The 23,717-nt window shown below is 40.8% G+C and overlaps 1 protein-coding gene across 1 annotated transcript in view; it reads left to right on the forward strand.

Moving 5' to 3' along the window:
* MTA3 (metastasis associated 1 family member 3) overlaps positions 1 to 12,045 on the forward strand; it is a 206,368-nt gene extending 194,323 nt beyond the window's left edge. Inside the window, exons 16-17 of the mRNA XM_006265161.4 lie at positions 666 to 812; positions 10,394 to 12,045. Of these exons, the coding sequence (XP_006265223.1) occupies positions 666 to 812; positions 10,394 to 10,419 (173 nt within the window). The 3' untranslated portion in view covers positions 10,420 to 12,045. The remainder of the gene's footprint in view (positions 1 to 665; positions 813 to 10,393) is intronic.
* Positions 12,046 to 23,717: the final 11,672 nt, after the last annotated feature.

A 23,717-nucleotide genomic window follows, 5' to 3' on the forward strand; every position in this document is an offset into this window, starting at 1 on the left:
GCTAAATTTTAAGCCTCTGATCCAAAGCATGTAATTGCTATAACTTCAAACAAAGCATAGCAACACTACCATGTGCTTACTTGTCTCTTTCTCAGAACTGTTTTCACTGAGATTTTCTAAAAGAGTTAAACCTGGGGCAAGCCAATACCATAATTTCATCCCAAAAGTTCAAAGTTTGGTAAAAATGCAAGCAACTGAAAACAGGATTTTATAGTAGGGAGCGCTGGCCAATCTTAGTAATAGATGGTGCCACCAGCCCTGCCTGTAATAGAAAACACACACACACAGAGGAGTAGCTGTTATCTTGTATTTAACTCTGGCATTGAGGACTAATGATTTTTGTTCAACATAAAGTGACTTCAGATTTATTTGTTGTGGTGTCTTTTACCCACCTTCAAAACTCACACATTTAATCAGTCATGGCACTTACTTCAAGGCAGAACTGAGTGAACCAGATTTTTCATATTAGGGAGAACCATGGTAACAAAGATTGATTTATTCATTATTCAAGGCCTTGGAAACATGCTAGTAGTCTGAAGAAATTGACTTTCAGTTCATTAGAAAAATTAAATGTATATTTATTGGGTAAAAAGAGGTTAAAAAAAGGTTTTTGAATGTAGTATTTACACTCTCTCTCTCTCTCTCTCTTTCCTTTTTTTTCATAGAGATTCATCCTGCAATAAAACCTAATGTAATCAGATCAATGCCGAGCCTTCAGAGCCCAGGTACAAAACGAATGCTTGCAACTTCTAATCATTCATCCTTAAGTATTTTGGGGAAGAGAAACTACAGCCATCATAATGGCCTTGATGGTATGTAAAGCTTGGATTTTAACAAGATATATTTTATGACTCTTATGTGAATTGCAAAACTTCAATCTGCAGAGCTACAAATCTGTAAAACTGAAATTGTAGGACTTTGCTCATTTGTAGCATGCCACATAAAATAATGAATCATCGATTTATAAAAGAAGTAGGCTGCTAGACGAATAACTGTGGTAAAGATGCAGTTCTATAAATATTGTGTAAAATTCACTGAGAAGAGTAGCACCTTCTCATTCATAAATGTACTCTGAGTACAAACCAAAGAAGACCTTTTGTCATGGAACAAGTACAAGATACGTTTAGTCTGTTTGTTTTGTTAGTTTTAAATGTCATCATGGGTGGTGCGGAATACACTAGAATTGGCTTTGTTTTTAGGACCCATCTCAAAAGATTACTTTGGCTTTAGAGTCTTCAAACTAATATTACTTCTTGTCGTTTTTCTGACTAATCCTCAATGTTTGCATAAAGGATGAGGAAAAGAATAAAAACAAGGGTGTTGCAATAGAAGCTTTTTGCATTGTTGAGCAACTGTTTTGCAGTGAGCAATAAAATAAGCCAGTAGATGGTTTGTATAAGAGCATTATGATTTTTTTCCATATTGTACTAATTTATAGATTGCTGGGATACCGAAGTGTTTGCGTGCTGGTTTACATTTCCAATCAGTGCATGGATCCATGACTTGGTTGCAATACTGGCCCCAGCTTCTCTGATTTGATGTGTTGTAAATCAAGGGAGAGATGGTTACTCATCTTGTGGTAAAATAGCTTTTAGCCATCTTGCCAGACCAATATTCTGGGGTTAGAACCAATCAGCTCCTTCCTGTAAATCAGCATGCCTAATGGCGGGTTGTTCACAGCCCAAGGTGTCATTCTGGCAAACAGGAATAGCTGGCACGTAGAAGCTTCTCGTTCACATGCTTTTTCCCATGTATACCCACTGCATGGAAGACAAAAGTCAGTTTCACTGAACCACTTATAGTTTTGTCTACACTGGGTGACTCTCTTGTATCCTTTAAGGCTGATTTCCAATGGTAGCACACAAATCATGAGCTGACAAAAATTGTGGAAAGGAATTTTGAAGATGGCTTCAAACCATTTTAAAGTGTGCTTACACTCTTAAAAATAACCCTGTGCATGGCATCTTCTTGGCTTGTGTATCATCACTACTAGCAGTATGGATTTTGCCATGAATTGTTCAATAAACAATTCTTACCTAATGTACAAGTCAGAATGGAGTCCAGCTCACTGCCCCTTAGCTAACAGAAGTGAAATGTAATACATCTTTAATAAAGCAATAAAAGATAAGCAGTTCTGACTGTGAATAAAAATGCAGGAAATCAGTGAATTAAATATTCCGCTCGGTTACTTTTTAGTGAAGAACCCCACTATAAGCTTTGAAGTCCTCAGTCACCACACATTATTGGTTAGTTGATATAAAAAGGTCTGCAGTGAATATAGGAAACATGAAATTCTACTATCTTTAATATATTCCAATTTTAGTTTATCTTAGCAAAGCAGTGACAATATCAGATGGAACTGGACTTTTGGTATTACATGGGAAAATATTTTCAGAGAGGCTGAAAAAGAGGCAGCAAAAGATGTCAGAGTACTGTGTCTTCCCTGGTCTTTGCAGAAGTAAATGAAGAAAGGTTTTATGTTTTGTTTGTTGAACTATAGTTTAATGAAGGCATCCATCCCACATCATCCTATGAACTGAGGTAAAGCCTGGCCTCCCATCCATGACCACTGGTACAACTATATTTAGCACCAAGCTGAATAGAAGATCTAGAGGGATCTGCACTTGTTAAGGCTTTATTCTTGTTAGTCCTATAGAAGCCCTTAAGAAATAAACAGTATTTGAAGAATGGTGTACTCTGGGCATGTCTACACAAGACATTTATACAGTTGCCTAATTAGCTCCACAGTAAATGTCTCTGTGTCTACATATGCAGAGCTATTAGGCTGGAGTAAACTATTAAACTCCACAGCAGGATAGTACTTGTAAATACAAGTATTGTGCTGCTACAGATTTTTTTACTCTGCAGCATCACACATGTAGACACTTATATGGGTGGCTGGGGCATTAGGGTGCTTCAGTGCGGGGGCTGCCTGCTGACTAGCCACATACTGGAGCAGCCTTGTGCCCCAGCCAGCCCCTCTGTAGCAGGTTGACCCAGGTCAGAGCAGCCCCAGGCTGGCAAGCTGACCCCTCAGGCTCCCTGCCAGCCAGGACTGCTCTGACATGGTTCAGCGTGCTGTGGTCCCAGGTACATGTGTTGGCACCTGGGGAGTAATAAACTATGGCATGATATTCACCAGAGTTTATTGCATAGCATTAATATGCACATGTAGACACATCCACTGTGTGTGGGGAGTCAGGTAGCCTCTTTGCCTTCTGCCTCACCCCAACTTCTTTTCCCTGTGGCCCTTTCCCCTTCTCTTTACTGTCAGACCCTGCTCTCCCTGAGCATATGGAAGTGAGAAGTAAATTTTAAAATAGTGACTGAAATAACCATAGATGTAATAATTTTTATACAGTACCAATAGACTTAGTTCATCCAGAATTGATATATTTTACCTTTTTTTTAAACTGCACCAAGTTTAAGCACAAGTGCTCCATAAACACATTTTAAAGCAGCTAAGAGAAAATCCTTGTGGGACTCTGTGAAGTGCCCCAACTCCAGACATAGCTGGGTAGGCCTTTGAGACTCCTGGGACACTCCTACATACTTGGGGTGCCATTCTGCTCCAAACCCCTCCGCTCAGTGCTTGGTTACTGAGAACCAGCTGAGCTGTGCCAGGAGCCAACTCCTTGGCTTGTGGCATCTCACCCTTACCTGTCTCCCTATTGTCTTGCCACCTCTGAGCAGAGGGGATTTTGCTGACTAGAAGAATCACACCCTTGTCCCATTGTGCACTCGGAAAAGATGGACCCCCCCCTTTCCATAGAATTGGTAAGCCTGTGTGGTCAATACTTATGTAAAAAGGTAACAAAAAGGATATATCAGGAAAAAAATAAAAAGCACAAGAAATTAGTAATCATAGGCTGAAATACACAGAGAGATATAAGAGTAAACAAGCAGAAGAAAATATCTGAACAAAAACCTGTTTTTAACCCTGCATCTGAAATCCAAGGATGCAGTACTTAGCCAGCTTCAACAGAAAGAAGGCAGCTTCTCCCTCTGATCTCTTGGTTAGGGCCTCCTGCAATTTTTCCTACCACCTTGCTTTACTCAGCTTCCTTTACTCAGGCTCTACAGGAGGGGCTACAGCCTCCCCTGTACTTAGGAAAATTCAAGTCAATAACCTGCTCTCAAAGCAGGCTTAAGTACACTTTCCTGTCTGGCTATTCATGTCTATCACCTATTGGATTCTTGGGGCGCCCACCTTATTATGTATATAACTTCCTGCCCCCTCAAAGGTGCATGTTTGCCAAAGCAAAAAATCTTTCCAAATCTAATTAAGACCAAGGGAATATGTGCATCCTTGCAGACATGGATATTCACTAATCCAATGTAATAAAGATCCTCCCTCTCTGTTTCCCCAATAATCTGAATAAGTAGGTGTTATTCTTACGGCTCCTTCCTTTTAAAATGTGAATTTATCACTGACGTAAGGACAGAGTTTATATGCCTCAGAGCATGTAAGCAAAGATGCTGAATCAACAAACACCTGTCAAATGCTGAGACTGAGCACTTAGGCCAGGGACAGACATTCAAAAAACCTGATCCTGAATTGATTCAATCTTTGCAGGTTAGTCTAACCTGACTAGGCTAAATCAGTTTTGTAACCAGACAGACATTCCAGAAATGCAGGCACATGCCTGCAGTGGCTCAGGCTAGAAGCTGGGGGGCGCTAGATAGCCCTCCCTTCCCTTGCACAGAGCTGAGCTAAGGGGGACATGGCCAGGCCCCAGCAGGACACTGTAATTAGGGAGGGTACCCCTGCTCCTGAACAGCCCTGTGGGCAGCCCCTGCTGGCTGCAGCAGGGAGCTGGACCCAGACTCCATGCTCATGAGGAGGGGGCGGGGGAGAAGGGGGCTGGAGGAGGCGGGAGGGTACCATGAGGGAACCCCTCCCAGGCCCCATCCCTACCTGCTCCCCCAGTCCCCCTGAGTGCTCCTGACCCCCTCCCGTTCTCCCAGCGCCTCCCTCCACCCCATGACTGCCCCGCTTAGCGCCAGCTCCTGGCTCTTTAAAAGCCCTCACTCACCAGCTGCTGCCAAACGGGGGAGTGGGGGGTGTGATCCCTGCTACCCACACTGCCCCGCGCTGTGAAGGGGGCTCTGCCACGAGTCCCCCAACACCTGGCCACTCTCACAGCCCCCCTCCCCCCCATGGCTGCCCCACCAGCCCCAGCTCCTGGCTCTTTATAAAAACAAGCAAACAAAATACCCCAGACTCACTGGCTGCTGCAGCAGCCTCGGGGCTTCTGGGGCCTCGCGGCAGAGTCCCCCACGCAGCATGGGGCAGTAGGGGGTAGTGGGGGGCAGCAGGGATCCCTTCCGCCTGGTAGCAGCCAGTGAGTGGGGGCTTTATTTATTTACTTATTTATTTTTTAAAGAGCTGGGAGAGTGGGCCGGGCAGCCATTGAGAGCAGGCAGGGGATGGGGCTGATTCAGAGATTTGGCCGATTCGGCTGCGGCCAAATCAATTTGGGACAGTGATTCAAATCACCAAATCGAATCGCTATCCCACAAATTGGCCGAATCTGAAGTGAATACTAGCCACTTCACACAGGCCTACTGCTTAGTCGGGGAGTGAGCAGAAGTCAGGCAGACACCTGCAGAGACTGCAGCCAGGGAGCAGAGGGGAGGGGCCAGCCCTGCTGTGGAGCAGAGAGCCCTGCCCAGCCCAGAAAGCATGCTGGGATGCTGGTGCAGTTTGATTTAATTTAAACCAGCAAGGGGCCTGGGACAGACATTGCATAAACCAGTTTGAGCCAAATCAGTTAAGTCTGATACTACATTCAACCAGGTTTATTTCAAACTGCCTTCAACCATTCTCAAACTGGTTTATGTGCACTGAACATCTATTCTATTACAGGTTTAAACCAGTTTCTGATTACTTAAACTGGTCTATGTGTAATGTCTGTTCCTAGCCTTAAGGGTCTTCAGCCATTCAGGCTTTGAGTCTCTCTGAGGTGCCAAAGAAACTTACTGTTTGTTACTTGGAAGTCATTATCATATTGTGCAATCCTGGCTGTGTACATTTTATATCCAAAACTACAATGCATAGAAGCATAAGGACGATAAGGTTATATCCACCTTGATGTTACCTATAAGTAGAGACTGCCAATGACACACTGGCAAAATACATTCAAGAAAACCTACATGACACCCCAAAACCCCTCAGTTCATGACAGACCTCATTAGAACATGATTTAAATCGTTTCCCATTTTAAAATAATTTTGAGACCTGTAATTAAGGAGCTCCTAATCAATTAATATGGGCTACCTGCTAACATTTTTTTTATCAGACTGTCACATAGGACTAAGTCTGTGCCTCACAGAAGTCTAAGTTTATGATGTTACCTTTGGGGCGTGTCTACACATCGCCATACCGTGACATTGCTATGGCACCATGCTTTAGAACTTCCTTCCTATGTGTAGACGCACCCTTGTTAACCAAACTTCTTATCTCATCAAAAATAATTTCAAGGTTTTTTGATAAAAAACCTGTTTGATTGGTGTTAATTATTCTACCATCCTTTAACTTGTTCCTGATTACAGCTTATATCTCTCTGACTTTCTGTGATTTTGCTTGTGATCAGTGTTAGGTTATGATTATGCATCATCCCATTACCCCTTTTTATAAATAGGAGTTCATTCTTTAGGTTCTCAGGTGTTTCAAAATGTGTTAAAAATCATTATTAATGGTTGAGAGTTCTTTGACCTACTTTTAATGCTCTTAAGTGTAGGTTATGGGCCTTTTGATATAGAAATGGTTAATAGTTGTTGTTTAACATCCTCCCTTGTTAATGATGGAATAAAACATATTTTCTTTTTACTGTGAGATATGAATACATCATTATGCTTCTTTTCAAATGCAGAACAATAATGATTAGAAAAGCTTTGGAATAGTATCTTGTTTTTGTGCAGTTACATCTACAATCATGTCCTATTTAACTTTAAAATATTTTTTATAATTACATTACAGTGTACAGACCTTTCCAATTGAGTATAAAAGACTGTCAATTATTATTAGTGTTGTGGTGTAGCATTAACAGAAAATTCTTGTTTTTGTCTTTGGTGAAACAAGGAAACAAAATTATGTCAGTAAAACTTATTGACATAAAAGAGATACGTTTCAAAAAGTAAACCTGAACATTCATGACTATTAGAAAAATTGTTTAAAGGGAGCTATATAAATATGTTTGCATAAAATATGGAGCAATTTAGGCCTCTCAGGTAAACACCATTTAGGCTTGTGTAAATACATATTCAGGACTGATGTGTTTTAAAGAACATATATTATATGGAGTTAAGACTACTTACTGTATTTTCACAAATCTCATTATTTTGCCAAGTATAGGGACTCAAAGATGTATGAGATAAATGTGGAACTAGGGACTTTTTAAGAATGTTGTGTTGGATTAGGAAAGTACCATCCCTCTGACCACTTTTTTTTAGCTGGGTATGGAAGAATGGGTAGAGGAAAATTGCTGGTACATGGTCTAATTGTTTGTTTAAAGAATGTAGTGCTTATAAAAGATGCTAGGCTTACATTCCTCGAGACTGAGGATGTCTGTTAATTTATGAGTCTGTACTATTGGATACTACAACAAAAGCTTTTCAACATTTCACCATTGGGCTAGGGACAGAAATTACACATAAACCGGTATAAGTGATTGGAAACTGGTTCAAATCTGTAACACAACAGAAGTTCAGTGCACATAAACTGCTTTCAAAATGACCAAAGCTAGTTTAAGATCAACCTGGATGGATGTAGTATTAGACTTAATAGATTTAGATTAAATCAGTTTATTGAACTTCTGCCTCAGATCCCTTCCAGATTTAAGCTGTCTGCTCCAGCTGAGCAGGGAGGCAGGCTCTAGTGCACCTCTTCTCCCCCCTCCCCCCCACCGCCTTCTGGCCTAGGCCACAGCAGGCATGTGGCTGCATTTCCAGAATCAAAAGTGAATGTCTGTTCACTCGCTTATCAGTTCAATCTACACAGCTTAGACTAACTTGAAGATTGAATTGATTCAGCCTCAGGTTTTTTGACTGTCTGTACTTAGCCCTGATATACATCATTAGTGGGGTGTCAGGATAGGTCAGTGGTAATTAATTTTAAATGTATCTACTGTATTTTAAGAAGGGGACCAATCAATGTTATTTGGGATGGTGGTCTTTGTGCTCTGGGCACATTGTTTCTAGAAACTAGGTTTCTAGACTGAGATTATGAGACTTTGTTCCTTGGTGCTAACAGCTGAGAGTGGGAATTTTTGACAGGTATCTGGTCCTGATCTGAGCCATTAACTTAGACTCTATCTGTATTCTGTGTAAAATGTAACTGCACTGACAGAAACAGCAATAGAGGTGCTGCAGAGTTGGAAAAGACAAATTGAAAATGGGTGCTTTAAGTATTGCTCTAGAAAGTCAGTGATTAAAGGAAGAAAAAACATCTCTTAACGTTTAACTCTTTACAAGTCCAGGGTATGATAGCAGGATGCATCTTTTTTTCCCTGTAATAAATTACTAATTCTGTGGCTCATCTGCTAATCTTTGAAAAGGAGTGTTTGGGCTTTGTCTTTTTTTGTTTATCTTTTTTCATGGCTAGTACTAGATCTTCCTACAAATCAGAAAAAAAAATGAGTGAGTGTCAGGAAAGTTTTTTGTGCCATTTGTCTTCTCAGCCGCTCTCAAAATCTGCCAGACCATCTCTCATACAAGAACTGACAGATTTTGTAAGAAAAAGGCAGAAAGAATAGACAAGCCCATCAGGAAATGACCAATGGAATGTGGGAATTCAGAAGACTGTATATTTTGTGAAAGAATGATAAATGCCATTTCCCTATGGGAACTAACCTCCTGAACTCAATTGTTCCAACTTCAGGCCCCAACTATTGTAGGTACTTTCATATGGAAAAGGCCTGGAAGCCTGTTGTATGGTAGAGCATCAAAAACTGAAAGAGTGGGAATTCAAATTTTAGCCTGAAACTTTGAAACCAAGGAACAATGTTTCAAAGACAGAACTAAATTCATATATATTTTTCTGTATATTTAAAATCAATTCTCTGTTGTATAACCAATACTACTACAATGATTTCAAAGAAGAACAGTTTTATAGTCCACCTTTAACTAATTTATTTTAAGTAATGCTATGTAGAGTAAAATCTCTGTTATCCGGCCTCCCCAGAGGATTGCCGGTTATGTAAAAACTCTGGTTATCTGAAATAACCTGGCACGGTTTTCAGATAACATGGGAGGGGGGGCGGCAGCTGCATGCAAGCTTTCCCCGCTCCACACGTCCAGCCGGCTGGCCAGAAACTCCGGTTAATAGAGTATTCTGTTTGGTGAAGTATCAGACAACAGATTTTACTGTACTTTTGACATGAAACAATGTTGTAAGTTGACTTTAAAGTGCATGTATTTGCATTCATAGAATTATCCATATTCTAATCAAAACCACCTATGAATTATGTTGTTCATCCTGCAGAATTTATTGTAGTGCAAATTGCACATTGTATAATTACAAGGAAATGTAAACTGTTATCCTTTTTAAAGAAGTCATCCAGAGGCATGTGTCATTCACCCTAATTCACCTTATTCACCCTAATTCTTCATACTGTGCCATACTTTATTATCTACCAGGAACTTTTGCCATGGTATTTTTTGGAAGGTTTACAGTCTTTTTGGAGTCTTCCTCAAGCACAAATGCTTTTACCTCCTCTGTGAGGTACAATTGCTTTAATATCTTCTATTGTTATTCCTGCAAATCCCCAAGGCAGTCTAAGTAATTTAAAAGCACTTCTTAGTAGTAAAGAAGAGTCCCTTCTAGAAAATAAGATTCTTTGCACAGAAAATCACAAAGGCTACAATATGCTTTACTGGTGTGGGTCAAAGAAAGGATGCCAAGAAGACTCAGCTGTCTAAAAAGATCTTGGCCTTTAGTTTCTTCTGAGAAATTATAAAACACTTGTTACACATTTGAAATATAAAAATAATGTATTTCTATTCATACTGCAGGATCTCAGCTCGCTTTTAGTGATCACGTCTCCAACTTCTGAATTGTGAACAAGAGAACTTAGCAACAGTTGAGGTTTGCCCTAGGCTATGGAAAAATACAACACAGTCATGATGACTGTTGATTATTGTTAATTATTTGTATGAGTTCTTTAAGCTAAAATCTTTTGGATTAATGGATTCCCCATCTGCTGGCAGGACCTTCTCTGCTTTGACAAGGATCAGAGCCAGTGCCCATGGGATTTCTAACAGACCAAGGAAGTCACCTTGTATCTACTGAAATTTGCCTTGTTAGCTATTTGAAAGTAGTTATGCCAGTTTTCCGAATCTCAATTTGGATTTAGCTGTCAATCCTGACCCTAATTCTCTCTCCCTTTTCCAGAACTTTCATGCTGTATTTCAGACTGAGATGTCCTCTTTCCTTCCTCCTTGAATCAAGAGTTGCTTCAGCTCCTGGATGAACAAATATTGATGCGCATAGCTGTGACCAAGGACTGGACAGCTGTTTCCTGCTGCATTTGACTAGGATTTCTTTCCCCATCCCCCAACACACAGCACTATGGGGAAGCAACATGAGCAGTTGATGAAATGAGATCAAAGTCTATCCCCATTTTCTGATGCCAGTCTAGTCTCTCTCTGCCTCCATATTATTAGTTACTCAGGAGTATAATTTATATCTACAAGTGGGCAAGACATTGTCCTTTCATCACCCCCACTATTTTTGTTGGAAGCTTGCAACTGTCTTTTATGTCTAGCACAGGAGAATGTAAGCAGTCTAATTGACATATCATTAAGAGACTGGAAAATTTGACTCATATCTTTCTTGGCCCAGGGAAATGTAAGAGCATTGCATGTATCTGCTTCATCATGATTCCTCAGATGTGTTTTATATATGAAAGTATGTGTACAGAAAGAGGGTTTCACAATCAGTCTGAATGTCTTGTTTAGATATGTGCTAGCATCTGTGATATAGCATTTTGCTGTCATCTTGACTTGCAAAAACCTCTCTGATTACCAGCAACTCCATTTTATTTTTCAATCGGGATTTCCGACACTTTCCTGAGATGGTAAAATTTCATAGACCAGGTGACATTCCATCAATCAGCTTCCTGAATTTGAAGTTTAATTTGCTAACCTGCCTATTGCTGTTGATATGAATGCTTTTACTGACTTTGTATATAACTTAGAGTACTGCTTATTCGTTCTGTTAGCATCTTTTTTACATATCAACTGAGCACATTTGATATATAAGGTATTAAGACTCAATAGACAAGGAACCCCAAACACCATTTTACCATCATTTTTCTCAATGGACCCACCCCTTAAAATTCCCTGTAGTCATCTTTAGCTTATGACCCCATCTTCCTCAAAAGTGCAGAACAAACCACACTGCTCAATGGTCAATTTGTACTCCTCACAGTTTCAGTTTTGGACATGTTTATTCCAGTCCCTCTGTCTTGCTGCATAATCTCTCTTGAAGTGAGGAAATCATCCTTGAGTAACTTAAGTGATGACCGCTTGCTTGGTCCTTCAAAAAAATATGCCAGTTTTTTAAAGCTATAAGTTCTGTAAGACTTGGCAAAACTATACTGTTTTGGCTTTGCTTACTTTTTTTACTCTTCCTACTGCTTCCCTGAGAGGCAAATGCTATGTGTTGCTCCACGCTTGCAGCTGCAGCATCTTAATTAACAAGCAGTTCCCTCTGTAGCAGTTGCCAGTAGTGATCAAGTGGAGAGTAAAGTTAACAGCTACTTTCCACTGTGCTAAACAAATTATCTTTGTGACTCACGTTGCCTCAAGTTCCAGTAACTCAAGTGAAATTTCAGTGCAACATTCACATGTTGGAAAAGCAGTTGAGCACAACAATAACTTCCATTTCTTTTCCTAGGGCGTGTGTAGACGAAATGGTGAAGCGTTTCGTACTTTGAAGCGGTGGGTTTTAAAAAACACTGCTTCAATTTAGGGCCATTTAAACCCCTGGGTCATGCACACACCCTGCTAACTTACCTGCCTCTCTGGCGGGGAGGGGAGGGTGAGCTGCTAGGGGGCAGAGCGGTCCCTTGACTGTGGGGCAGAGAGGGGAGGGCTGGTGCTTCCCTCCTTGGCAGTGGCAGCCCCCCCCCAAGGCAGCATCTGCCTGCAGGCACCCAACTTGGGCGGTCCCAGGAGGCACCGCAGCTGCGGAAGGAAGCACCAGGCCTCTGCACAGCTCAGGCAGGCAGGGTCCGGGGGGGGGGGGGGGGGAGGGAGAGGGGAGGAATGGGGTTCGCTGCTTTTCTTGTGCAGAGCCTGCCTTCCCGGGATGCTGCCAGGCTGCCTGCACGGCTTCCTGCAGAGTCATGGAGCTGCACGGAGCCTGGTGCTTCACTCTGCGGCAGTAGGGGCAGCAAACTAAAACTCCTTGGAGAAGTTTTAGTTCGCTGTGCCCCAAGTCATTTAAGGTGAGTTATGCTGCCGAATTTTCTACAGCGGCTGGAATTAACACGCAATACACCGCTGAGGTACAAAAGCATTTAGCCGACTTTAAAGTGTTGTGCACACACGTCCCTCATTTCATCTACACATGGCCTTAACCTACAGTGGGCTTAAAATTTTATTTATTTGATAGACTTCTCAAAGCACTTCCTATTATAGTGGCAGAGACACTATTGTGTACAGCTCTGTACAAACGCATTAAAAGCCTGCCCCTGCCGCAAAGAGCTAACAAGCTGAAACTATTTCAACTTTATCTGAAACATGACCTATAACAGTGTATTCCAGCAGAGGCATAGCTAGCTATTTCTGTGCCCTGGTCAGGGGTGGGACAGGGAAGAATTTGCACTGAGTGCAGAAGAACAGGATGGGGGCACAAGCCAATGGGAAAGCCTATGCCATGGGGACTACCTGCCATGGCATAGGCTTACCCAGGAACTGGAGGCTCCTGCCACAGGGTGTTGGGGCAGGTGGCAGCTGTGGAAGGGTTAGTCCAGTAGTTATTGGCTGTTCAGCAGGGAAAGAGGGAATGAGGCTAACAACAAAAATCTTGCCCCCATATGTACAGCTGGAGCTCTTCCAGCCCTTGGGTAAGCCCATGCTGAGCCCACCTTCCTCACCATTCTGGCACCTTCCCCCATAGTGACTGCCTGGGGCTCATGCCCCAGTTGTCCAGCCCTAGTTACACTTCTGTATTTCAGCATCTTTCCAGTGTCTCCCTTTAGAAGTTATAACTTACCTTTTAGGCTAACAAAAGAAAGAAAAGGCCTGACCCCTGCATTCAGCTTCTCTATATTAATTTGTTTTTGTTGATGTAGGGTGAATATCTGATGTTGCTGCCTGTTTACAATGATCAGTGCCCACAATTTGTACTCAGAAAACAAAGCTCTAGTATGCAACCTTGAGTTGCTCCTGAGTGTCATTTCTAAAATAAACTCTCATATCTACAATAGAAAACTTTGGCAACATGCCCCTGGGAGTCAGTTTTGCAATTATATCTCATTTTTTTTTATATTTGTCTTCAGTTATTTTCCTAACCACAAACAGTTTACATTATCTTTTTCTATCGGCATTCATTTGCTCCAGTCACTGATTCCCACTCCCCACCCACATGTCTCTAACCCCAGTGTTACAGGCAGCATTGCTATTTCAGGTGGAAAATAAGCAATAGAAATAAAGATTCCATTGTCATGTATATGAATCTAGTAACAGTAACCAAATAACCAACTTTACCACCAGACTGCTCAGAATATATACAAATAAAACAGTTTTTAATATTTTGCCATCAGGGATAGCTGCTCTTAAAAATTAAAGCATTTTAGTGATGGAAATTTAATTTTAGCAGTGAACAAGAGTTACTGAAAACATGTGTAATATACTTGAATTTAGACTCATTAATTTAAGGACTTTTGAACTGTGCAGCCAGGTTTTCCGCTGTTCATAAGCATTGATATACTTCTGCATAAAGAGTTTTACTAAAGCATCACAGTTTTTTCCTGTGATGAATAGTCATTGCAAGTATGAGGATACTGATGAGATGTTGCAAACCAATGTTTATTTAAGTTGTTTCTAAGTAAACAAGTAAAGATAATTCCCAAATATTGTAGTAGATAATTTCAGATTGGTGGTTGTTTTCTAAGACAAAATGTAATAGCTTTTGTAAAACTGTTTTTCATAAATCTGTTTTTCAGATTTGTATTATATCTATTGGAACAGGAGAATTATTCTTATGCATTTGGACATTCTCTATTCAAAATGTTAATATACCTACCAATTAAGAAAGATAATTAACATTGTGATTTCATGATGCTTTCTTTAAACGCATACATTTCTGGACTTTTAAGGCATTCTCTCTGTTTTCTGAATCAAATACCAGCAGTGGCAAGACTTGAATTGCATTCTACAGTGTGGTAAGGGCTTAGAATATTGTCCTGTGGTTTGTTGAGCCAATGTGCCATCAATATACAGGCAAAACAAGTACTTCTGTGGTAGAACAAAGGTAACAAACTGGCAGGTAGCAAATGCTGTATGTTAAGTTAGAATTTTGAAATTCTATTTTTGTAATGGTCTGATGTGATATTAATTGTAAATATTATTTTATGGTGCAAGTGTGAACCTTATAGTCATTGGATGTTAGAAGACAGGGAACCCTGTTGGATGATGGCATTTCTGGATGCATATAGTGATGATTTGTTCCAGCAAATATGTGATTTACCTTCTATTACTATTACTTCTGCTAGTGAATCAATCTGAATAAAATGGAAATGGTATACTACAATACTCTGCTTTGTTTTGTAGTTGGTGAAATAAATCATTTCTCAGACCAGTATATAATGATAAACTCCTGGGCCAATTGCAGAGATCCAAAATCTAATGGATTCCTGAAACAGCTCCTTTCCACTGGTGGAACTAACAGAAATATTCCATTGAGGAATTAATGTTCCAGAGACTTATAAGCTCAGCTGTTAGTAACAGATTATTTGGGGTTATCATATGTTGTTAAATCCAGTCTTGGAGTTCATACTTCCAGTACTATCCTGAATGATTGTGTTATCATTTGGACCGGATTATTTCTTCTGCTTACTAAACCCTATGTCACTACTTGCCAAAAGACATGCAGTACCTTCAAAAACTACTGCAGGCTGTATAATTGGGTCATGCTCAGCCCAGGCTGATGTTGGTTAATTGAATCAAATATTCCATGGGAAACTGCTGCGACACCACATTTTGTTCATGTGTGTTGTCATGCCTTTTATGGTTTTGCTAGTGGAGGTTGTTACAAGAGTCATGATTATGAAGATCTGCCCCTTACAAAGTGAAGAGGAAGATCTTTTCCTGTTAATATCATTGCAAGATTTCTCTAACATTTGACGAGTAATAGAGAAAATCATTCACTGCACAACATTACAAACACCTGAGATATATTCTTACTACAGTTTTCCAAGATTTTTTTCAGTAGTTGAAGTTTCCATAACTCATATTGGGAAAGAATATGAAACAGATTCTCTTTTTCTTCATTGCAAAGAAGTCCTTCCAATAACCTGTGAAAGGATCTTACATAACAATATTATCTTATTACTTGCATTAAACATCTCTGCTACCATACTCCTGATATAATTTTTAACCATTCTGATGAGTCAGGGGGAAGTCCAGAGAGAGTATAGTGGTGTGGTCACATCACCCTTTTGGACCATGCTTTGGGTGCAGCAGTCAGGGACTTTTTTAAATCCCCAAAACAGATAATTGCTTTCTCCCTTCCTTGCCCTCCATACTCAATGGCACTTCCCCTCCTGCGCCCACTGCTGCCCCTGGCTGACTTGCAGATGGGGGAGCTCCAGAGTTGCTTCTGTTCAATGTAGGACAGTGGGAACAGCAGTGGCAGCAGGCAAAGGAGGCAAGGAATGAGGGAAAGCAGGGAAAGGAAAAGCTTCTCAGAACATGGAGAGGAAGGGAAGGTGCTGAGAGTAAGGCAGTCTGAGGCTGGAAAGTTGCTAATGACACTGTAATTCCAGTTTTTAATTTGCTCCGGTTTTAAGAATTACTAAGAAAACATAACACATTTTCCTAAAGTCAGTAAGTGTATTAAACTTATGCAAAACTTGAAATTACTCTTTAGTTAACCCCTTTTTTATCAAAGGCAACTTTTTCTTCTTTTCTACCTTAGCTGGTGTCTCAGTTATAGTCACATACTCACGGGCTTTCTGTACATAGGACAGCCCATGACTTAACTTGTCACTGTTGTTGCAAAGCCAATTTACTTTAAAGGAGCAGGACTTCTTGGGCATGTCCAGATGAGTATAGATGTGTGGTATGTGGCACTACACACTGCACATTCAGTCATTCTGTGCACTGCTAATTTGCAATGTGGGGTGGGGGTGGGGGGTGACCCTAGGAGATCCCATGCCTAAAAAAATGGGACGGCACACATGGTAGTCCGTGCCACCCAAAACCAGAGCCTGGCTGGCCAGAGCCACACTCTGGCTACTGGCCAGGCTCCTGCTGCAGGATCACTGTGGCTGCAGCTGTCAGAGGCCCCCAGGCTCCCAGGTAAGACTGCTGGGGCCAGCTCAGTTGCTAGCCCCAGCCTCCCCTACCCCACCTGGGGCAATGTGACCTGTGCCAAAGGATGCATGGCATAGGCATTCTCCAGGGACAGGTAGCAGCGGCCACATTGTGCCACTGCTATTTGTCCCCAGGGAAACGCGTGTTCCTGCTCATGGGGATGTGCCCCTTTTGTTTAGTGTCTTCGTTAACGTGTTGGAGTCAAAGTTTGTGCATTTCTAGAAAAAACAAAAATGAATTGGAAAATTATTCCTGATGATGCCTCAAATAGTCTAAGAAAGCAAACAATTTTCTTTTCTTTTTTTATAATCACTAACAGTAATAAAATCACATGCAGCAGTTTATTTTACCTGTTTGCTAGGGATGAAGAGTAGGATTCCTTGGTGTCACAATTTATGGTGTCATAAAATGGCAAACTAGCCACAAAGATGTTCCACCTACAACATAGAGAGAGCAGAAATACATTTTTAATGTTCTCTTTATGTTCAGAGATTAGGGATTTTCATATCAAATTCTGTTCTGAAAATCTTACTCAGATTAGTTAGGGTTTAGGTGATGTTAAAATTTACCAAATACTCAAATGTCAACAGTTTAAAGTGAGTATGTTAGTTCTGCTTAACCCAGTCAAAATTATTATTATTGCTATGGTTGTTCCTGCTCTTGTAGTTATCATTCTTGTTATTGTTGCTCTTATTATAATGGAAAAATAAAATGAAAATACAGTTAATTTTAAGATTAGAAAAGATGGAAAATACATATTTAGAGACTTCTACCTATAGAAATTGTGGCCACATATGAAACTCACCTGATGTCTGTGCATGATTTCATGGCCAGTTACTCAGTGCAGTTAAAAGTGAAGTAATAACCTTCACTAGTAGTTTATAAACATGAATACATAAAACACATATCTGGAAACTGTCTTAGGCTCTTGACTGGAACTGAGGCCCCATTTACATGTTATATTTATGTCATAAAGTATTAATTTAAGGCACCATAAAATTAGAAATGAGGCATAAAAATGTTCCACATATAATGTAGAAGATTTTAAGGCTGTTTTATATGGCTCCTTAAATTTAACATGTGGCTGGGTCCTAGGGCCCAGACTGCAGCAAGGTGTAGAGCATCCCTGAGACCAAGAATCAGATGCTTGTCAGTCTGAGCCTGAGGCTGGAAAAGGAGACAAAGGGCTTCCATCTCTGGGGACTTGTCCCATGCCCAGGTAATCTTGCTGGGCTGCTGGATACAGTTAATTAGAAGGTCCCAGCAGGGGGAACTGAAGGATTTCCCCTACTGGAGACATTAAACTCCGTGCCTGACAATCCTGGCCAGTCTTCTGGGTGCAGGGTTTAAAGGTCCCAATGGTTCAAAGCCTTTTGGCTCCCCTCCTCCACTGGGATCCTTTGATCTTCCATGCCCAGCAGCCTAGCCAGAGCTTCCAGGTACAACATTTTGACAATCAGTTGATTGTTGGCTCTGGTCCAACTTGTTGGTGAAGGAAGTCCCTGGGATTATGATCCTGGGCTTCAGGCAAGTAGTAATAGTGTGATTGGGATCTGATCTTCTATTTCAAAAATCTTGCCTCCTGCCATGAACCTGTAGCATGGCAGAAACTGTGATTGTTGGGACTGTGGATCAGATTTAATTGCACCATTAAATGAGCATGTGCTAATGCCTGAGAGTCACATGGCTGGATCACTGCAGAACCTCGCTGTAGAACCAGGTGTTTCAGGTTGTCATTGTCAGCAGAGGCTACAGTTTTGCTCCTTAAGTTCTGAAGAACCTACTGAAATGCTGGGAATACAACAGGAAGTACCAACCCATTGTCTTCATTTCAAAGAGCTTGTTAAGATTTATCACTTTCAAACAAACTGCTTTTCTGAAATTGACCTGATTAGAAGGTAGAGATTTGCAGAGATGTCATGTAAGATGTCTGAGTTTTTGAATGCTTCATGCTTGTCTTTCAAGTGAGGACTTTTTTGTCTTGCTTGTTTAGTTTACATTTCAGCTTTATTTTCTCTGGTGAAAATATTGCCATTTCGTTAAATTGATAATACATGTAGTGACTTCCTCTGATAAGTTGAGGCAGCCCTCTGCCAAACACACAGCCTTGTTTGTAGCTGGGGGAGATGCATATGAGAGACAGAATCTCAATATTTTGGGGTGACAGGTTATGCAATACCAAATACTTTAATAAACAGTCTTTGCAGACTGTTAGATGCTTCTTCATTATCCTTGTTTTTTCACTCTTGCCTTTTATTTGATATATGTACTCAGGTTTCTTACAACACGTAGTCAGTAATGGCTTATATTTCAGCTTCCTTAGCAATTAAAAACTAGATAACAAACAAATGGTAGAATACAAAGTTTAAGTGTGTGAAAGACCTAGTGTATGATACAAAACCAAAAATATTACCACTGTTTAGTACCTATGTCAAAATAACTATTTTTTTCCCTTTTCAATTAATTTTGTTAATGGGCTGTCATTGATTTTAACTTCCAATACCAAGTAGCCATTGGTCACTGCATTAACAGGTATTATCATGGTATACATGAAGAAATATCATGTGTAACAGGGTCATGTTGACAGAAGTAACAATTGAAATGTTTCAGAGTGAAGCGCACTTGGAAATGTTTCATAAAGGAAACATTTCAGTCAGTGCTCTTTTGCCATTCCCATTTGGAACAGCTCAGAACATTGCAGTCTCTTTTAGCACCAATCAGGAGGTGCTAAAGCAAGCTTCAGTGACATGTGGCGCCTCTCTTCCATCCCCTCTCCTCCACCCCTCACAGGGTTAGGAGGTAGAATGGAGAGGGGGGCAGAGAGGAGTGGAGGGGTAAAGGAGGGCATGGGGTGGGGAGGTAAGGTTGGACATGGGTGGGGGGAGGCCCTGGCCCGACCACAAGGAATCTGACACTTCAGTTCCAATCTCCTCTCCCTCTTCTCCCCTCTGTCAGTCCCACAGAGAGGTAGAGAGGCTTGGAGCTGAAGGGCCCAGGTCTGGCAGCAGCAGGGGCTCCTGGGCATTGGCATGAACTGACAGGGATGTTACCAGATTTCCCCATCACTTTGGGGTGTGCTCATTTATTAGGGATATGCTTCCAGGGTCTTTGTAATTCTATCAATGTGCTGCTTGTGTTACTTGTGTTTCTTTACGGAGCTGTGTCTCTCCCTTCTGCAAGTCCTCACCCCCAATGGAGCTATCTTGCAGGACTCAGTTTCAATTGGGCTGGGTTCCTCCAGTCACCAAATCAGTCATACAGATTAACACATACAGATTAACGTGACATGCCTGACCCGGCCAGGTTGATCAGCATGGACAGACTGACACCCTCATATGCCAAGAATCAGTTCATCAGAGCAACAATAAACTGCAGTCAGACACAAGCACACGGGTGAACAGAATACCTCTGAATCCGGCTGGGTGTCCAGCTGACACCCTTATGGGCCAGCATTGAGTTCATTAGGGCACGTCTGATCCAAACTGGGTCACTCAGCCTGTACAAGCTGATCCCCTTATGTGTTTCAAACTCAGCATGTCCCAATCTTTTGTCCTAACTGTCCTAGTAGGGGTAGCCTCTTGATGAGCAGATCCCACAGTATTTCTGGGCTTCACAGGGATCTTTAGCTTAGTTAAAAGAAGCGTTGCTGCAGAGCAAGTGGGGAAGAAGAAGTAGAGAAGGAAAATATACCCAGTTACTACCAGTTTGACTATAAAAGTTATTTATTGCTAAGTATATGAAATATATAACAGTACTAATAGTAATAGACATGCAAAGGAAAACAAATGCAAACAATTACAATACTACCCTGGTTTCACTAAGTATTTGGGGAAACTTAGCTCAAGCTTAACTTATACAGTTCAGGTTCAGAAATCTATGCCTAGAGAGAAAAGAGAGAGAGAGCGAGAGCTGGGGTCTCACCAGTCCAAGGCATTCAGGTACCAATGCTGACAGGTAAAGTTTTTAGCACAGTCCTCAAAGGGAGATGATCTGTTTCTTCTAGCTTCTCAGGAACAAAAGCAGATGGTGTCAGAGAGATTTCTCCTCTTGAAGCACAACTTTGCTGCTTTTTTACAAATTTTTATACCCTCAGTTCAGCTTCTTCAAAGCATTCTTTTAATAGTGTAAATAATTGTCTTTTCTATTGACGAAGGGTTATCTGGTTTGGAACATCTCAAGAAACTGATTAACAACCAGGAAAAACATAAGTTTTTAAGTAGTAACCAGATACTTAGGAGCCAGCTTGGAATTCTTATGGCTAGCAGATATACTGGATGGGATACCTCACTGTTTCTTCAGAAACAATAGATAGCTTGCAACGTCAGGGTTTTGGATTTTTATCTGTTGTGAACAAGCCTCAGCTTAGCATGACTTTTCCAGATCTTAGTAAAAGGGATTGTTTACTTGAAGTGTTCATAAACTTTGTGGGGAGGACTTCCACCAGTCGTCCCAGGAAGTGATGAACCCTTTATCATTGTTCAAATGTTTCCCATACCCTCTCTAACTCGGTGTCTTGCCCCAGCATTCCCTAACCTGGCAACCGAGTTTTAGTCAATCAAGTTTAACTAGGCCTCCCATAGTGGGACCAGGGAATGTACAGCCTGAGATGCCTATTAAACTTTACTTCTGCTTAGTTCTGGTTAGATGAGGTGTGTGTGTTTGGTGGAGGGGCAGGAAGTCCTTTGTAAATCCAGATTAGAATTGGTTTGATAAATGCTGAGCTGGGTGTTTGTAAATGTGGGTTGATTAGCATTTGGAGCACAGATTCCCCATCATGCAGTACTCCCCTGCTTCTCTGATCCCAGAATTCACTGCGGTGTTTGCTTCAGGCTTTCTGTTCTCCATCTCCCATTTAAATTAGTTGCCATCTGGTTCCATCTTGGATGTAAATGACACTTAGGGCAGTTGCTCCCTTATCTGGAGGGCTTTAGGTGCATCTCCGACTGCATCTTCATTGTCTTTTGTAATCAGTTCTTGTTCAGGTAGAGTGGGGGGAATTCTTTGCGAGTCAGACAGGCTGTATCCTGTGTCATGGTTCCCCAAGAACACGGAGCTGAGAGGTAACAGGGGGGAGCAGTGTGTGTAGGGAATAAGCCTTAATCTGGGTCTGGCTGGGATGGGGGTTCCCGTGGGGACCTGGCAGCACTCCAGGACCTGGAGCAGGGCACAGCAGCTAGACAGTAGGCAGGTTGCCCATCTGTTCTCCCTCCTTCCCCTGTCCAAAACAAGAAGTAACAAAAAGTGAAACACTCCAAAATAGCATTTCATTTCAAGAGGTTCTTTTCTGGATGATTTCAGCTGCTTTCTTAGAACATTTTAAAAGACTTGTATTGGTTTAAAAATGTGTCAGATGTTTTAATTGTTATGTGTGTCCTCCCAGGATAAAACATATGAGAGGCAAGGAGGATTTTTTTGGTGATACCTTTTATGCCAAGGTCCAAGAAAAGATATCACGAAAATAAAAATAAAAAACCCTTGCCCCCTGTACATCTCCTGGATTATCATGGCTGCAACACCATTCTAACCCTGCTAGATTAATACGTGTATTTTGCAGGTTTTGCAATCGTCAATCCTTTCTAAATCAAACATCCCCCTTCACAGATGCTTAGTTATCAGACTGAGAGGATGATTTATCTCAGGCGGTATTTAGAAGAGGATTGGCATTCCATGTTAAGCATTTAAAACCTTGCAAAATGCTACATGTCTCTGCATAAAAGGCACCTGCATTTCTGTCACTACAATATCTGAGTGTTGATTAGAAAACATGCAGGATAATCTACCTTCTGGTATCTGTTAATTGTGTGTGAACAAAACAGTTTTATGGAGTTAATTACCCACCCCACCTCTCTTCTTTCCAAGGTGGGAAGAGAATCCTCTTTTTAACCCATCCTTTTTGTTTAGCTCCCACTGTTTTTCTTTGATTAGATTTCTTTAAAAAAAACCCTGCAGTTTAGCATTAGATTTAGTTTTAGTTTGGAGTTTACTTTGCAGTTTTTTGCTTAGATCTGGAGTTGTGTTTTTAGATAAATCACTAGTTTGTTAAGAGGCTAAACCTCCTGACATTAAGAGAAATTGTTTTCACTTGTAAAAATGATATTTCTCCCAAGAGCGTTTCAGATGGATGCGTTTTCAGAGATTCAATCTGCTGCCCCTCTCAGTGGTACTCCATTGAACCTGGGAAGATGAAAGAATAAACATTAATATGAAATAACAGAATAACTACAACCAGTAAATATAACCTGATGACATAGATGTGCTGTCCCATATATATTGTGTTTTTTGGCTTGCTGGATGACAGGGTAGAAGACATTCAGAAATCAGGAGACTGGTATTAGATTGGAGAAGTATTTCATCGTTAGACTACTGCTTTGAATCTATCCAGAATGGTGCGATCAAAAGTGTGTTTCTTTATCTCATTGATTTTTCTAAGTCTATAACAAAAAAAAAAAAGATTCCGTATGGGTTTTTTTTAATCAGGTAAATGATGCTATCACAAAACCAGCATTAACTGGAAATAGCCTGTACTTGCACTTGTCCTATCAGCAAGGAAGCCAAGGGTAAAATTTTCAAAGGTTCCAAAGTGACCTGAGGGAGTTACACTCTATTTCCAAAAGTGGTTTGTGTTCCTAAGTGCATAAATTACTTTTAACCAGGAAACAGTTGAAAATTTTATCTCAGAGTTTTAAACAGGTAACCTAACTGGCTCATCACACTGTGTTTGATGCAGAGGTAGAATACTGAGCTGAAGCTTGTACTGCTCTTCTCTGTGCTTTGCACATTACTGGGATGCATCTAAATCAAACAATTTAATCTCCTGAGCTGTCAAACCACTAGTTTTCTCAACTAATAAATTCACTAAGAAAAGAAAATCAGACAGAACCATATACTAATTCATTTAGTAGAGCTGAAAATTAAAGAGAGAAGTAGAAAAGACATTCTTTTACTTCAAATAGGAAAAGATGGGTAGCCATAAAAAAGCTAGATTATAAAGGATTTTTTTTACTAAAAGAGTACTCTTAAGAGTATGTATTGCTAATCATCATTATTAGCAATATATAACAGCTTTGTTGTTTTTGGTGAAACAAATGCCCCAGCACAAAAAACTGGTACAGCATTCTGGGCTATTTTTCCTGGCATAGGTATGGAATTCTTTATATTGCTATGCAACTAAT

The sequence above is a fragment of the Alligator mississippiensis genome, chromosome 1 (assembly GCF_030867095.1).
Source record: "Alligator mississippiensis isolate rAllMis1 chromosome 1, rAllMis1, whole genome shotgun sequence".
In the NCBI taxonomy this organism is placed as follows: Eukaryota; Metazoa; Chordata; order Crocodylia; family Alligatoridae; genus Alligator; species Alligator mississippiensis.